Source organism: Mesoplodon mirus (assembly GCF_964341445.2).
Source record: "Mesoplodon mirus genome assembly, chromosome: X".
NCBI classification, from domain to species: Eukaryota; Metazoa; Chordata; class Mammalia; order Artiodactyla; family Ziphiidae; genus Mesoplodon; species Mesoplodon mirus.
In genome coordinates, this window is record NC_138981.1 from 45,610,164 (window position 1) to 45,626,622 (window position 16,459).

Below are 16,459 nucleotides of genomic sequence, written 5' to 3' on the forward strand. Positions count from 1 at the left end.
GTACTCTAAAACCCCATTTTGGTGGCTGCTCGGCCTTGCTCTTATTTTTCTCAGACTTTACATCTTTTTTGATGCACAGGGCCAGCAGCATCAGCATTCTCAGGGACCTTGTTAGAAAATCAAATGGTCAGGTCCCACCTCAGACTTAGGGAATCAGAAAATCGGGGGTGGGCTCGGGTAGGCGGCCCAGCAGTCTGTGTAATAAGCCCTCCAGGGGATTCTGATGCACGGTGTGCTTGGAGAACCACTGGTTTAAATAACTTTAATACAGATTTCTGTGTTCCACAGGATGATTTTTAAGAGTCAAAATTTCCTTATGTGTAAACTCTTTTAATAGTTCTTGGGAATTCCCTGGTGGTCCAGTGGTTAGGACTCCGCACTCTCACTGCTGAGGGCCCGGGTTCAGTATCTGGCCAGGGAACTAAGATCCCATAAGCTGCGCAGTGCAGCCAAAAGAAAAAAAAAACTTCTTTAAGAGTTATTTGTATATTTTGGGTACCAGTCCCTTATCAGGTGTGTCTTTTGCAAATATTTTCTCCCATTTGTGCCTTGTTTTTTTCGTTCTTTTAGCAGTGGCTTTTGCAGAGCAGAAGTTTTTAATTTTAATAAAGTCCGATTTATCAACTTTTTTCTTTCATAGATCATACTTTTGGTGTTGTAGCTAAAAAGTTATCTCCAAACCCAAGGTCACCTAGGTTTTCTTGGAGAAGTTTTATAGTTTTGCATTTTACATTTAGGTCTATGATCCATTTTGAGTTAATTTTTGTGAAAGTTGCAGATCTGTGTCTAGATTCATTTTCTCTTTTGCATGTAGATGTCCAGTTCCAGTACCATTTGTTGAAAAGACTGTCCTTTCTCCATTGAATTGCCTCTTGTTCTTTGTCAAAGATCAGTTGACTATGTTTGTGTGGGTTTATTTCTGGGCTCTCTAGTCTGTTTTATTGATCAATTTGTCTCTTCTTCCACCAATACCACATTGTCTTAATTACTGTAGCTTTTTAATAAGTCTTGAAGTTGGGTAATGTCAGTGTTCCGACTTTGTTCTTCTCCTTCAATATTGTGTGAGGTATCCTGACTTTTTTGCCCTTCCATATAAACTTTAGAATCAGTTTGTTGATATCCACAAAGTAACTTTCTGGTATTTTGATTAGGATTGCATTGAATCTATAGATCAAGTTGGGAAGAACTGATGTCTTGACAGTATTGAGTCTTCCTGTCCATGTGCATGGAATATGTCTCCATTTATTTAGATCTTTGATTTCTTTCATCATATAGATCTTGTACACATTTTATTAGATTTATACCTAATTATGTCATATTTTTGCTGCTAATGTAAATGGCACTGTGTTTAATTTTTTTTTTTTTTTTTTACAATTTTATTCTTGGCCAAACCTAGATGTGTGATTCTGGAGCTAAGACTTAGCACTGCCCTCAAAGAGTCTATAATCCTTGGTGGGTAGGGTGGGGGAGCAGCTTGATCCTCACATTTTACAAATGTGAAAACTGATATTTAGAGAGGCAGAGGAGGAAGGGACACAGGACTGGGTTTCCTGACAACCAGTCCTGAACTCTTTCCTTCTCTCCAGTCCTTTATGTGTATTTTCCTACTATGCTAGGGGTTTACATCTCACTCCATCAGTTGAGCTTTTGATACTAGGGCATCTGTTTAGGAAAACACTGCCAGGTTCTCTATAAGAGTGGTGTAGAAAGAGACTTCATGACATGATCTATTCCTAGATGACATGCATCGTGGAGAAGCTTCCTGCCCTCCAAGCCCGATGACTTTCTGGGAATCACTAACGTTGTTATAGTTCTCTGATGAGTATCTCTATAGCCACAATCTCCAACTGAAAAACTTTATTATAAACTCTTTCAACTACCCCAGAGTGGCTGTTCATGATACAGGCAAAAAAGATCGTTTCCTATGGTGTAAACTAATGTTGGAGATTTTCCAGGCTAGAAGGAGTAATGATTTCTGGTTCATTTAGTCCTCCCCACAGCTGCACATTTTACAGCTCTAATGGCATTGTGCTTTTAATTTGAAATTCCATTTGTTCATTGCTGATATACAAGAAAGTAGTTGACTTTTGTATATTAACCTTGTATCCTGCAACCTTGCTAGAGTTGCTCATTAGTTCCAGGAGTTTTTTTCTATGTAGACAATCATGTGGTCTGTGAACAAAGACAGTTTTATTGCTTCCTTCCCAAACTGTATACCTTTTGTTTCCTTTAATTGTTATTGCATTAGTTGGGACTTCTAGTATGATGCGGAATAGGAGTGGTGAGCACAGACATCCTTATCTTATTCCTGGTCTTAGCAGGAAAACATCTAGGTTCTTACTATTAAGTTTAAAATGTTAGCTCTAGTTGAGGAAGTTCTCCTTCATTCCTGGTTTGCTGAGAGATTTTATCATGAATGGATGTTGGATTTTTGTCAAATGCTTTTTTTGTTTTTTGCATCGATTGATATGTTCTTACGATTTTTCTTCTTTAGCCTTGTTGATGTAATGCATTATACTAATTGATTTTTTTAAGGGTGGACCTGCCTTGCATGCCTGAAATAAATCGTACTTGGTTATGGCATATAACTCTTTTTATACATTGTTGGATTCGATCTGCTAATATTTTGTTGAGGCTTTTTGCAACTGTGCTCATGAGAGATATTGTAGTTTTCTATTCTTGTCTTTGTCTTGTTTTGGTATTAAGATAATGCTAGTCTCATAAAATGAGTTAGGAAGTATTCTCTCTGCTTCTATTTTTTGAAAGAAATGGTGGAGAATTTATATAATTTCTTCTTTAAATGTTTGGTAGGGTTCACTAGTGATTCCATCTGGGTCTGGTGCTTTCTGTTTTGGAAGGTTATTAATGATTCAACTTATTTAATAGATATAAGCATATTCACTGATCTATTTCTCTTTGTGTGAGTTTTGGTAGATAGTATTTTTCAAGGTATTAGTCCATTTCATCTAGGTTATCAAATTTGTGAGCATAGATTTTCTAATAATATTCTTTTATTATCTTTTTAATGTCCATAAGATGAATAGTGATGGTTCCTGTTTCATTTTTGACATTATTAATTTGTATCTTTTCTCTTTTTTTCTTAGTTAACCGGGCTAGAGGTTTATTAATTTTATCGATCTGTTAAAAGAACCAACTCTTGGTTTTGTTGATTTATTTTATTCATTTCCTGTCTTCAGTTTCATTGATTTCTGCTCTAATTTTTATTATTTATTTTCTTGTGCTTACTTTGGGTTTAATTTGCCCTTCTTTTCCTAGTTTCCTAAGGTGGAAACTTAGAGGGTTGATTTTAGACCTTTCTTCTTTTCTAATATATGCATTGAATGCTATAAACTTCCCTCTAAGTGCTGGTTTTGCTGCTTCTCACAAATTTTGATTTTAAATTTTCATTTACTTCAAAATGTTTGTTAATTTCTCTTGTGACTTATTCTTTGACCCATGTGTTATTTAGAAGTGTGTCCTTTAATCTCTAAGTATTTTCGGTTTTTCCAGCTACCTTTCTGTTGTTGATTTCTAGTTTAATTCCATTATGATCTGAAAGCAAACTTTGCATGATTTCTGTTTTTTTTTTAATCGTTAAGGTGTATTTCAGGGCCCAGAATGTCATCTGTCTTTGTGAATGATCCATATGAGCTTAAGAAAGTGTATTCTGCTGCTGCTGTTAGATGAAGGATTCTATATTTGCCAACTTGATTCAGTTGGTTGGTGCTATTTAGTTCAGCTATGTATTTACTGATTTTCTGGTTCTGGATCTGTCCATTTCCAGTAGAGGGCTGTTGAAGTCTCCAACTATAATGGTGTGTTCATCTGTTTCTCTTTGCCTTTCTGTCAGTTTTCGCCTCATGTATTTTTATGCTCTGTTGTTAGGCACATACACATTAAGGATTCCTATGGTTTCTTAGAGAATTGACCCCTTTATCATTTTGTAATGTACCTCTTTATCCCTGATAATTTGCCTTGCTCTGAAGTTAGCTTTTTCTGAAATTAATATAGCTACTCTAGCTTCCTTTTAATTAGTGTTAGCATGGTTTCTTGTAGACAACATAGTTGGGTGTTGTATTTTTATCCACTATGGCAGTCTCTGCCTTTTAATTGGTATATTTAATAGACTATTGATGTTTAAAGTGATTACTTATATGTTGAGTCCACATTATCTGCCATATTTGTTACCGTTTCCTATTTGTTGCCCTTGTCATTTTCTTATTTTATCTTCTACTCTTTCTTTGCCTTCTAGTTTTAATTGAACATTTTGTATGAGTCCACTTTTCCTCCTTTCTTAGCATATTAATCATACTTTTTCCTTTCCTTTTTATCTTTTTACTTTTTTTAGTGGTTGCCCTTATGTTTGCAATATACATTTACAACTAATCTAAGTCTTCTTTCAAATAATACAATTCTACTTCATGAGTAATAATGCAAGTACCTTATTTTCAGAGTATTCCCACTTCCTCCCTCTGTCCCTTATAACATTCCTGTCTTTCATTTCACTTATCCATAAGATATCATCACTGAATATTGTTGCTGTTATTATTTTGCACAAACTGTTGTCTGTAGATCAATTAAGGATTAAAAAAATATTTTATTTTACTTTAATTTATTCTTTCTCTAGCACTCTTCCTTTCTTTACATAGATATGAGTTTCTGACCTCTATCATTTTTCTTTTTTCTAAAGAATATCTTTTAACATTTCCTGCAAGGCAGGTCTACTGCTGACAAATTCCCTCAATTTTTGCTTTTCTGAGAAAAGTCTTTACTTCTCATTCAGTTTTGAAGGATAATTTCTCTGGATTCAGAATTCTTGATTGGTGGTTCTTTTCAATACTTCATATTTTTCACTCTTCTCTCTTCTTGATTGCATGGTTTCTGAAGAGAAGTCTGATGTATTTCTTATCTTTGCTCTTCTATAGGTAAGGTGTTTATTCCTCTGGCTACTTTCAAGACTTTGTCTTTGATTTTCTGCAGTTTGGGTATTATATGCCTAGTTGTAGTATGTATGTATGTATATATTTATCCTCCTTCATGTTCTCTGAGTTTTCTGGACCTGTGGTTTTTATTGCTTCATTATTATTGCTTCAAATATTTCTTTTGCAGCTTTTCTTCTTGTTATTCCCGTTATGCGTATGTTACACCTTTTGTAATTGTCCCACTGCTCTTGATATTCTTTTCATTTTTTTCATTCTTCTTTTCTCTTGGCATTTCAGTTTTAGAAGTTTCTACTGACATTTCTTCAAGCTTGCTGATCCTTTTCCTCTGCTGTGTTCAGTCTGTTGATGCATCTATCAAAGACATTCTTCACCTTTTTTTTTACAGCATTTTTCATTTCTGGTATTTCCTTTTGATTTTTTCTTTTAGTTTCCATCTCTCTGTTTACATTACCCATCTGTTCTTGCATGTTGTTCACCTTTTCCAAGGCCCTTAGCATATTAATCATAGTTATTTTAAATTGCTGTTCTGAAAATTCCAACATTCCTTCCACATCTGACTCTGGTTCTGATGCTTGCTCTGTCTCTACATGCTGGGTTTTTTTTTTTTCCCCTGGTCTTTTAGTATGCCTTGGAATTTTTTTTGAAAGGTGGCCAATGATATACTGGGTAAAACTAACTAAAGTAAATAGGCCTTTAGTGTGAGATTTTATGTTTATCTGGATGGGGGTTAGGATATGTTTACTGTTTGCTGTATCTGTATGTGTCAGAGGCTAAAATTTTCTCTAATGTCTTTGTTTTAAGCTCTCATATGTATTTGGGTTTTGCAGTTCTTATAGTTGTATTCTCCTATTGTTATTCATGAGCCCCGTTGATGTGTTAGTAAGCCATGGAGGAAGGGATGTGTTCTATAGTCCTATGATTAGGTTCCATTCTTTTAGCAAGCCTGTGCCCCCTTGGCTTTGAACTTCACAAGTGCTTCTCAGTTTTATTTTCTTTTGTTTTTTTCTCCTTTACGTGAGACAGGAAGGCTGGATGGAGCTAGACTTCAGTTTTCCTTTCTGCTAAGTTGGTTAAGTGTTGGTAAAATAGTTTCTCTTGAGGGCCAGCCTTGTGAAAAGAAGAGAAGGCCCTGTTTTTTTTCCTGCCCCTACCGGAAGCACGAGGGGATTTTTCTCTGGTCTTCACTGGGCCTTTTCGAGTTCTTAACTCTCAAATTTGTCCACACTAAGCCTTTAGCTATTCTTCAATTACAGTTTAGGTTCTCCTACCCTGGCACTGGTTCTCAAAGAGGGTTCTGCTAGTGTAAGCTATGATTCTCTGTATCTGCCTGTCTGTCTCCCTAAGTTTGGGGACGGTAGTTTGTCCTGTAATCTGAGTTCTCTGATGGATCTAAGGAGAGTTGTTGATTTTCAGTTTGTTCAGTTTTTTCTCATTGTGAGGATGAGACTGAGAACTTCCAAGCTCCTTATTACATTCTTGACCAGAAATCCTCCTTTAATCTTTACTAGAATATGTGCATCCACCTTTTTTATTACCTTTATCAATGATGACACAGATTTGTTCCTCTGTTCTTTTCACTTCATTTTATTGCATACATTCCCTGATGCAAAAAGTTATTTATTTTAGTACATATTAATTAATCCATTTTGTATCTGTCCATGGTCAGAAATAACTTTGCCTGTTCACCACATCTGGAATGAATATACTATTCTGTGTTATTTTTAAAATCAACCCTAAAAAAACCCATTTGGAATTTATCACAATGTGGTATATGTTGTAATTGTACGTTGTTTTCCATTTTGATATCTAGCAGTCCCTCAACTATTTACTAAAAAGTGGTTGATTCTTTCCTTATAGTTGTGTTGCTTCTGGTTTATCAGCTATTAAGTTTGTAAAATAGTGTGTGTCCACTGCTAGAATCTCTATTCTTAATCCAGTGCCATAAGGTTTTGATGATTGTTTCTTTGTAGAAGACTAAAATCTGACAGGTTATGTTTGCCATATTTACTTAAGAAAATATATACACTAGTATCCTTGCCTACTTATTCTTCCAGGTGAAGTTCACTATCAATCTTTCAAGTTATCTAAAGGATGCCATAGGGACTCTAGATTAATATATAGTTGTAATACAATTCAGATTAGTGTCTGTTTTGTTCTTACTATATTTAGACTTTCTATCCAAGAGCATGATACTTCTTTGTTGATTTATGTCATTCTTTTTTTCCTCCTACTTGGACTTTATAAATTTTACAGTAATATTGTGTTTCAAGTGTATGTCTCTATCATAAATAAATTATTGTATTTTCTAGTTCTATGATAGTCCATGGGAATGCAGTTGTTTTTTGTCTATTTGCCTTATAATTTCTGAATTCATTTATTACCTTTAGTTATTTTTAGTTAATATTCTTAGAGCTGTATAGATATGTATTCATGCAATCCAAACATCAAAATATATTTCTTCCTTTCCTATATGCATTCTTCACTTTTTTCCTCTTAAAGTTTTCTTTTACCATGTTAAATATAATAGGCAACAGGAGGCATCATTATCTTCCTGTATTAAGGGGAATGAGATTTTGCTTCTTGGTTTTAATTTAAATTTTCTGTATCATGTCAAGAAACAAATTTTCCACCTGGAATATTTTAAAAATATTTTAATCTGGAATAAATATAAACTTTTAAAATCTGTTCTTGACATCTGTTGAGATAATTATGGCTTTTAAAATTTTATCTGTTAGTCTGATAAATGATGTCGACAATTTTCCTTGTGATATCAGTCTTGTGTTCTTGGAATAAACTCTCCTTATTTATAGTAGGCAAATCTTTCAATGTAATGCTATATTTCAGTTTCCTAAAGTTTATTTTGGTGTTTTACTCATATGTTCCAGAGTGAAAGTGATCCATAAAATATGAGTGGTGTCTTTGTCAGGCCTGGCAGGCTCTTGTCCTTGAACTTCAGGGTGCTTCTCTAGCCATCTTATTTGTCACTCTTGAAAGCCTTTCTATCAGAGTGTTATCATATTTGAAGAATCTCTGAGGGAATTCCCTGGTGGTCTAGTGGTTAGGACTTGGCACTTTCACTGCAGCGGCCTGGGTTTGATCCCTGGTTGGGGAACTAAGATCCCGCAATATATGTGGCACAGCCAAAAAAAAAAAAAGAAAGAATCTCTGAGATGAAATGGAAGAAATGCTAAGGGACAATAGCATATTATTGTTTCAATTTTAATTTCTCTGAATTTTTAAAACCCCTTTCCCCCTTTTCTTTAATAAATTATCTACTTACCAATATCTTTTGCCCTTTCATCTGTTGGGATTCAGTTTTAATGATTTGAACAATCTCTTTATATATCAAGGCTATTTCTCCTTTGGAAAAATATTTATAGGAAATATCAGTTTGTCATTTGCTTCACTTCCACTTCCTTCATCTGTCAACACGGTCTCATCTGACTAGTTTGTCCTCTTCCTCCTTCTTACCACTCATGAGTGTTGCCCAAGTATGGTTTCTCCATTCTGTGTTCTTTCTCTCCTTTAACAATTCTCAAAGAGTGGTCTGTGCTTCCTAAGACCCTTTCATGGGGTCTGCAAAGTCAGAACTATTTTCATATTAATATTAAGACTTTTTTTGCCTTTTTCATTCTCATTTTCTCATGAATATGCAGTGGAGTTTTCTTGAGGCTGTATGACAGGTGCTGATGTCATTGCTCTGATGGCTAATGGAATATGTGTCCTCTTAAGGCAGACATTAAAAAGATTTGTGTGAATTCTCTGGTGGTCCAGTGGTTAGGACTCTGAGCTTCCACTGCAGGAGGCTCGGGTTCGAACCCTGGTCAGGTAACTAAGATCTCGCAAGCAGCATGGTGAGGCTAATAAAGAAAGAAAGAAAGAAAGAAAGAAAGAAAGAATTAAAAATCTAAAAAATAAAAAGATTTGCAAAATGCTGCTCACGAATTTTTGGGGGAGAAATATAGATTTTTTTTTCCAAAAGTTAACGTAAACATATAATGGGATGAGTATTATTATATTTAAATACATTAATAAATATTTATTTTGAACATTTCTGGGTTTTGATTTCTAATTCAGTAAATATCTATAGATAGAACCCATATAAATAAAAGCTCTTTAGGTCCCTCAATAATTTTGAAGACTAAAGGGATCCTGAGACCAAAAAGTTTGAGAACTGCTGTTCTCGTACTGCCTGCTCTGAGTTCTGTTTTTTCTCATAACCCCTACTTGTCTGTGAGGATGACTCCCAGATGAAGACCACACTGTGAGAAGAAGCACTGTTATTTCCTCCTGGGACTTTTTACTTGAAATTATGACAGGTAGAGAAGGTGCCTTGGGCTAAGGATTGGCCCAAACCTCTGAAATAAGGCACCTCAGAGACTACTGTCCAAGATTTGCATTTCATTTCTGACTCTCAAAATAAAGTAACTAAAACTGGAATTGGAGTATAAACTAGATTATTTACTGAGCTCTCTCTCTCTCTCTTTTTTTTTTTTTGCGGTACGCAGGCCTCTCACTGTTGTGGCCTCTCCCGTTGCGGAGCACAGGCTCCGGACGCGCAGGCTCAGCGGCCATGGCTCACGGGCCCAGCCGCTCTGCGGCATGTAGGATCTTCCCGGACCGGGGACGAACCTGTGTCCCCTGCATCGGCAGGCAGACTCTCAGTCACTGTGCCACCAGGGAAGCCCTGAGTTCGCTCTTTGTGTCAGGCACTTAGGAACACAGATTTAAGGCACCCTGTCCTCAAGTAGCTCAAAGTATAGTGGGTAGAGAAAGGGTGTTTTTATGTATGTGCCAGTTCTTATCACCTTCAGTGTTACACTTAGGATTGACTTAATGTTCTTTCTTTTAAATGATAAGACAATACTCGTATCTTGGTAGGTTGTATAATGCCTCTCTTACCCTTTTTTTCCTTTTGCATCCTCCCTTTTCCACATTTGTGGTATCTGGCATATGTTACGTACATGGAATACCATGTGCAGGTCAACAGTTATCGTTCTTGAACCAAAATAAGAAATAGAAAAGTTTATTGCTTCTTTGTGCTTGTTAGCATTGGAATATGTGATATACTTTATATTTTTATTTGAAGGGTCATGTGTATCAGCCTGCCCATTGGTTTATACATTTGCTTTTGCCAAATGGGCTAGTTGAGATGGAGGTATTAATTTGTTTGTACCAACATGTGTTGCTGTTACTATTTAAACAAGATGCTAGTATGCCATACCACAAATTAGCACCATCCCACCCCATCCCCACTTGGCTCTTTCAGTACAGCTGTTGGGAATATGTACTCCTCTTCCCCTTTTCCCCCTTCTTCCTCCATCCTAAATGACCTACATTGAAACTGGAAGTGGTGAACTGCCTTCCTAGCCTTTTCATCCTCTCTCTTCCAGTCCACTGCTGCCACACTCACCTCCTAAAATTATGTTTTTATCATGTTGCTCCTCAAAAACTGCAGTGACTCCATTGGCTTCCCAACCATTAGCTCACATACAGCTACCCTGTCCTCTAGTCAAGCACAGATGCCAGCCTCAGTCTCATCTCAAGCCTTTGGCCATTTTGTTTCCTGGTCCTCGAATACCTTCTTTCCTTCATGAAGCCTTCTCTAGCTTACAATCTCCCTTCCATTTTCTAAATGCCAGTTTCACTTTTATTCTAACAGTTTAACACTTAGCTGTTGTATAATTACATTATGCGGAAGTTTCCTCCTCAACTAGATCATAAATTCTTGAGAGCAGTGACAGGGTAACAAACGCTTTTTGTATCCTTAATCCTCTACCCTCATAGTGCAAGGCATAGATTTATTGAGTATTGGCTATATAAATGTGTTGACTGGCTATTAACCATTCCTCCCCAACTAGAATCCTCCTCAATAAGCATTTATTGAATACCTTCTCTGGAACAACACTAGAGTTGTTAAGACCACAAAAATGAGAAGGATATGGTGTAGTCACAAGACTCAAGTGGAAGAGATTATGCAATCAGCATAGATGTCTGAACAAAGTGGGTGTTGAGGGAAAGTCTGTTTGAGCTGGCCCTAGATGGATTGAAGGGGATTTCACCAGGCTAAAAAGAGGATGGGGGCTGGGTGGGATTTCAGATAGAATATATGGCCTGAGCAAAGGTATGGAGGTGTAAAAGTACATGGCCTATGTGGAGTATAACAAATCTATGGCAGGAGATAAGTCTGTCTGGGTAGATGGGATCTAGATTTGATAGGGCTCTGAATACCATACAGAGAAATGTAAACTTGACCCAAAAGGCAATGGGGAACCAGCTTATGATTTTAAGCAAGAAGGTGACAAAAGGAACTGAAAGTGTCAGCTATGTAATGCAGATATCAACCAAACATTTTTCCCTGTTTGCCCTCCCCCCATAACCCTTCAATGTATGACAAGCCCTATAGTAATCCACTAGTTGGGATAATAAATCAAATCCTGTTACTTTGTTCCTGGTCTACCCTAAATTCTGGCTGACCTCAGGCTTGTGACCATCTAGAGGTTTGATTTATTCCAGATGTGCCATTCTCTGGACTGACATGTCATAGGGAAGCCCCAGAGTGTTATGGAAAGAGCAATAGGCTTGGAGTTCAACTAAATGCAGGATCAAATCTCAACTTTGAGGAACTTTAAATCATTTCCTCTTTATTCTGCTGCTTTAACTTTTTGTCTGGAACTTTTTTATATCTGCAAAATAAAACCAACGACTACCAGAATGGATTATCCACGGGCAAAATATCACTTTGAGTTTTACTGATTATGTCCTTTTTCTTTGTTGAACTCGTTTGTTGCATCTGTTTTGCCTGATCTGCTTGCTGCTTCTAATTTTCTTTTGTTGACCCTTTATTTCTATGTACTTATTAAGGAAGCACTTTATAACCCAAACACTGAGCCAGATAACTGTTCCACGAAATGTTTGAAATGAGGCAGCTCAATTTAGCTGGATTGTTCTGTGTCAGTGGGTTACAGGAAGGAGTTTGTAAGGTCCTAATGGGGAAACGGAAGAGTTTTCCAGCTTCTCCTTTGTTGAGTCTTCATCTTGTAGCGTCATTATTTTGTTTTAATGAATTCCCAGAACAATAGGTACACCTTCTGAAAATATGACTACAGGACATATTCCAAAGCCAAATATAAATTATTTTTGGACTCCCCATACTTTTTCTCCCTATGATTTGTGTGGCTAATGTAGAGTTGCTGGAACTGTGTATTTTAAATCATTTCCTGAATGAAGCACATAACCAGTGAAGAGAGAGGGAAAGGATTCTGCATCATTTTGCAAATTTTCTTGCCTACGTTCAGTGCTAGTCACTGGAATTCACGGGCGTTGGATGAATTTAAACAGAAAGAAAATCTCTCAAGTTCTTCTCATCAGCTAAAACGGTGCTTGTTTTCCGTTAAGATTTCTAGAAACCTGGAATACCTACTTTTGAGATTGCTTTCATAAGTTCGTTGAACGTAGTAAATCCCAGAGTTAGACAAATATTAAGTGCAACTAATGACTCTGATGCCACCTACATTTAAAAGGGAAAGTTGATGTGAGGGCAGGAAACATGCCTTGTTTGGATTTTGTTATTTGTGTTTAGGCTAATGTTATTTCTGCTTGTTTTTCATTTTCATCCTGTTGAGTTTGAAGCAGCAACAGAAGTGTCAAATGGAATTCTTGGGAATTAAGGACTGGAGCTTGAGATAGAGATGAGGGCTAGAGATAGTAGGTTTCCTTAAAGGATAAGATAAAGTAACTCAGAGTAAGGCAGGTAAGGATCTGTTATCTTAGTCAGATCAAGAGCAAAGTAGAGAGACTAATTTTTTTCTTAAAGATTAAAGACACTTCTTCCTGGATGACAGGAGGGAAGACTGAGAGTTTCAGAATTTCCTATGTGTCGTTGGTAATAGGAAAAACCTGCCTAAGGATCCTATGGTAGTCAGGTTAGACTTGGGAGCAGCGGCAGAGGCCGCTTTTGTCACCTTCTTGCTTAGAATCATAATTCAGAGGAATTCGTGTAAGTGCATTTTTGCAGGTGTGCTCAGAGAAGGGGCGTGAAGGAAGCAGGATAGAGCAGGAGGAAGAGTCTAGCAAGGATGAAGGATTGGCTGGAAGCGAGGGAGCTGGGCTGAAGATGCAAAGCATGGATTCTTAGTATCCTAGGAAACATCTGATCCACATAGGAAGGTTAGAGGTTTTGTAGCTGAGGGAATGGTTTTATGATAGATAATTTTCTAAATTATTAGTACCTCTGGGTAAATGACCCTACCTTCTCCACCTGACCATATGTCACCATGGAAGCATGGTAATGTTCCTGGAGAACCTGTTGTTTAGATTCATGTCTGCACAGAGTTCAAGCTATTGGTGTATACTAAAGAAGGTTGTTGAGAATGTGTTTCTTTTATTTATATTCATCCTTATCCATAAGTGAATGGCAGATTTCCCTTAGAATATCTGTTCTCTTGATTTCAGTCATCACCTTGATGTTGATAACTCCCAAGTCTTCGCCTCTCAATCTTCATCTCATCTGGCCTACTCAGCATCATTTCTGTATCTGTCCCACTATCCCACAATGCTTCATACATAATAGGTGGTTCATAAATGTCACTCATGCTGACCTCCTCCATCAGGCTGACCTCTTTATCATAAGTGAGATGTTGTGAAATTGAGCACATGATTTGGAGCTTACCTTCTTCTAAAAACACTAACTGGGCAAGTTACTTAGTCTCTCTGAGCTATGGTTTCCTCATCTGCACTAGGAGTGCTAATGCCACAGCTTAGGAACACTGGAAAAATTAAGTGAAAGAGTTCACTTTAAGTGCATGGCCCAGGGCCTGAAAATTAATTGAAGTCCTGGTAAATGTTGGTTCTTTCTCCTTTATGCTTAACGTTTAAAATATTTAATTTAACTGCTGTGATTCCAATTTTTTAGGCCCAACATTTAATTAATGAATTTTTAATTAATTAATTAATTAACTATGGCTGCGCGGGGTCATTGTTGCAGTGCACGGGCTTCTCTAGTTGTGGCGCACGGGCTCTCCAGTTGCAGTATGTGGGATCTTAGTTCCCCGACCAGGGATCAAACCCGGGCTCCCTGCATTGGGAGCACAGAGTCTTAACCATTGGACCACCAGGGAAGTCCCCCTAAAGTTTAATTTAACGTATTTGGTCTTTACCACATTCTTGCACATAATTCTGATAACCCAGAGTAAGAAGTTTCTTAAAAGAGTATTATTTAGGGCTTCCCTGGTGGTGCAGTGGTTAAGAATGTGCCTGCCAATGCAGGGGACACAGGTTCGAGCCCTGGTCCGGGAAGATCCCACGTGCCGTGGAGCAACTAAGCCTGTGCACCACAACTACTGAGCCTGTGCTCTAGAGCCCGTGAGCCACAACTACCGAGCCTGCTGGCCACAACTTCTGAAGCCTGCGTTCCTGAAGCCCATGCTCCACAACAAGAGAAGCCACCACAATGAGAAGCCCGTGCACCACAATGAAGAGTAGCCCCCACTTGCCACAACTAGAGAAAGCCTGCACACAGCAACAAAGACCCAACGCAGCCAAAAATAAAATGAATGAGTGAATGAAAATTTTTAAAAAAGAGTATTATTTGCCTAATCGAATAGAACTTTGCTGACTATGAAACTTGATCAAAATTTCATCAAAAACTGGGGGTGTTGTGCTGCAGGGCTAGATAAAGTTGGCTGTAATGCTGTTTTTTTTTTTTAAAGATCAATATACTAAGATTTTTTTGAATAAAATTTTATGATCTGAGGATTCCCACTTGGGATGTGGAAAGTGTTTCATCTTTAATATTAAATTCTTGAGCAGAGAACAACATTGAACAGCACAGTATGCCTCTTTTTCCCAGTATTTCTGTGCATCTATATTGTGTTAAGAACTCTGGGAGAGGCAGAGGCATAAAATAATATTTTTCCACTCCCAGATGGCTAGCACATTTCTGAATACTGCTGTCTAGTTTTTATTTCAAATTTTTATTTATTGTGAACTCCCATGAGTTTTGTACCCATGTCCTCATTTGATTTGCTTATTTGCAATGGTTCTCAAAAAACCAATATCAACTACATGGTAAGGGTAGCGGTATGTTATATCTGGAGGATAACTGACTATGCTAAGTAGTTTGTACGTCTATACTGTCAAAATAAGAGCACGAAAGAGGACATATGAATAAGTGGTAACCCAAAAGGTGAAAACTACCCAAATGTCCATCAACTGATAAATGGATAAATAAAATGTGGTATATCCATACAATGGGTGTTATTCAGTTCTAAAAAGGAATGTAGTACTTATACATGCTACAGCATGGACGAGCCTTGAAAAATTTATGAGACGTGAAAGAAGCCAGACACAAAAGCCCACATCTTATATGATTACATTTATATGAAATATCCAGAATCAGCAAATCACAGACACAGAAAGAGAATAGAGGTTATAAGGGGCTGGGAAGGGAGATGGGAAGTTATGTTTACTGGGTAACGAGTTTCTGTTTGAGCTGATGAAAAATCTCTGGAAATTGATAGTGATGATTGCACATCATTGTAAATGTGCTAAATGCTACTGAATTGCCAGTTTAAAATGGTTTAAATGGTAAATTTTATGTTACGTGTATTTACCACAATAAAAAAAGAATAAGTGGTAAGGGGCTTGGAAATCATTGTAATAAGCCTCCTGTTTTTTTTTTTTTTTCTGTACAGGAGCCATGGATAACAGAGGCTTTCAGCAGGGGAGTTTCAATAGCTTCCAGAGCAGCTCCAGTGATGAGGACTTGATGGACATACCAGGGACAGCTATGGATTTCTCCATGAGAGATGATGTTCCTCCCTTAGATGGAGAAATAGAAGGTATCATTACTGCTGATGACAATTTATCTTTTTTAAAGTTATTTCCAATGTACATACAATAACATTTATTTATCTCCTGGCACACAGTCCTGTGAATTTTAACACATGCGTAGATACTTGTAATCACCACCACCGACAGGATACAGAACAGTTCAACACCCCCAAAGCATTCCTTCTTATTACCCTTTGCAGTCAGTCCTCCCCCACCCCCAAGCCCTGGTAACCACTGATTTGTTCTCTGTCCCATAGTTTTTCCTTTTTGAGAATGTCATATACATGGAGTCACATAGTTTCAACTTCTGAGACTGACTTCATTCACTCAGCTTAATGCCTTGGAGATTCATTTAAGTTGTTCATTCCTTTCTCTTGCTGAGTAGTATACCCCGGAGTGGGATCACTGGACTGTGTGATAAATGTATGCTGAACTTTGTAAGTAACTGCCAAACCATTTTCCAGAGTGGCTGTACCATTTTGCATCTGAACTAGCCATGTATGGTAGTTCTTCCACTTGTTCTGCTCTTAGTATTTTCAGTAATTTTAATTTTAATCATTCTAACAGCTATGTAGTGTTATCTCATCATGGTTTTAATTTCATTTCCCTAACGGTTTATGATGTTGAACATCATTTCATGTGCTTATTTGCCAACCTTATATCCTCTTCGATGAAGTGTCTGT

The 16,459-nt window shown here is 37.3% G+C and overlaps 1 protein-coding gene across 2 annotated transcripts in view; it reads left to right on the forward strand.

The window, feature by feature from the left end:
- The window catches only part of CLCN5 (chloride voltage-gated channel 5), a 154,607-nt gene that overhangs the window by 91,218 nt on the left and 46,930 nt on the right, over positions 1-16,459 (forward strand). For both annotated transcript variants that reach the window (XM_082609016.1, XM_082609017.1), the window contains exon 3: positions 15,638-15,784. In XM_082609016.1, the coding sequence (XP_082465142.1) occupies positions 15,638-15,784 (147 nt within the window). The remainder of the gene's footprint in view (positions 1-15,637; positions 15,785-16,459) is intronic.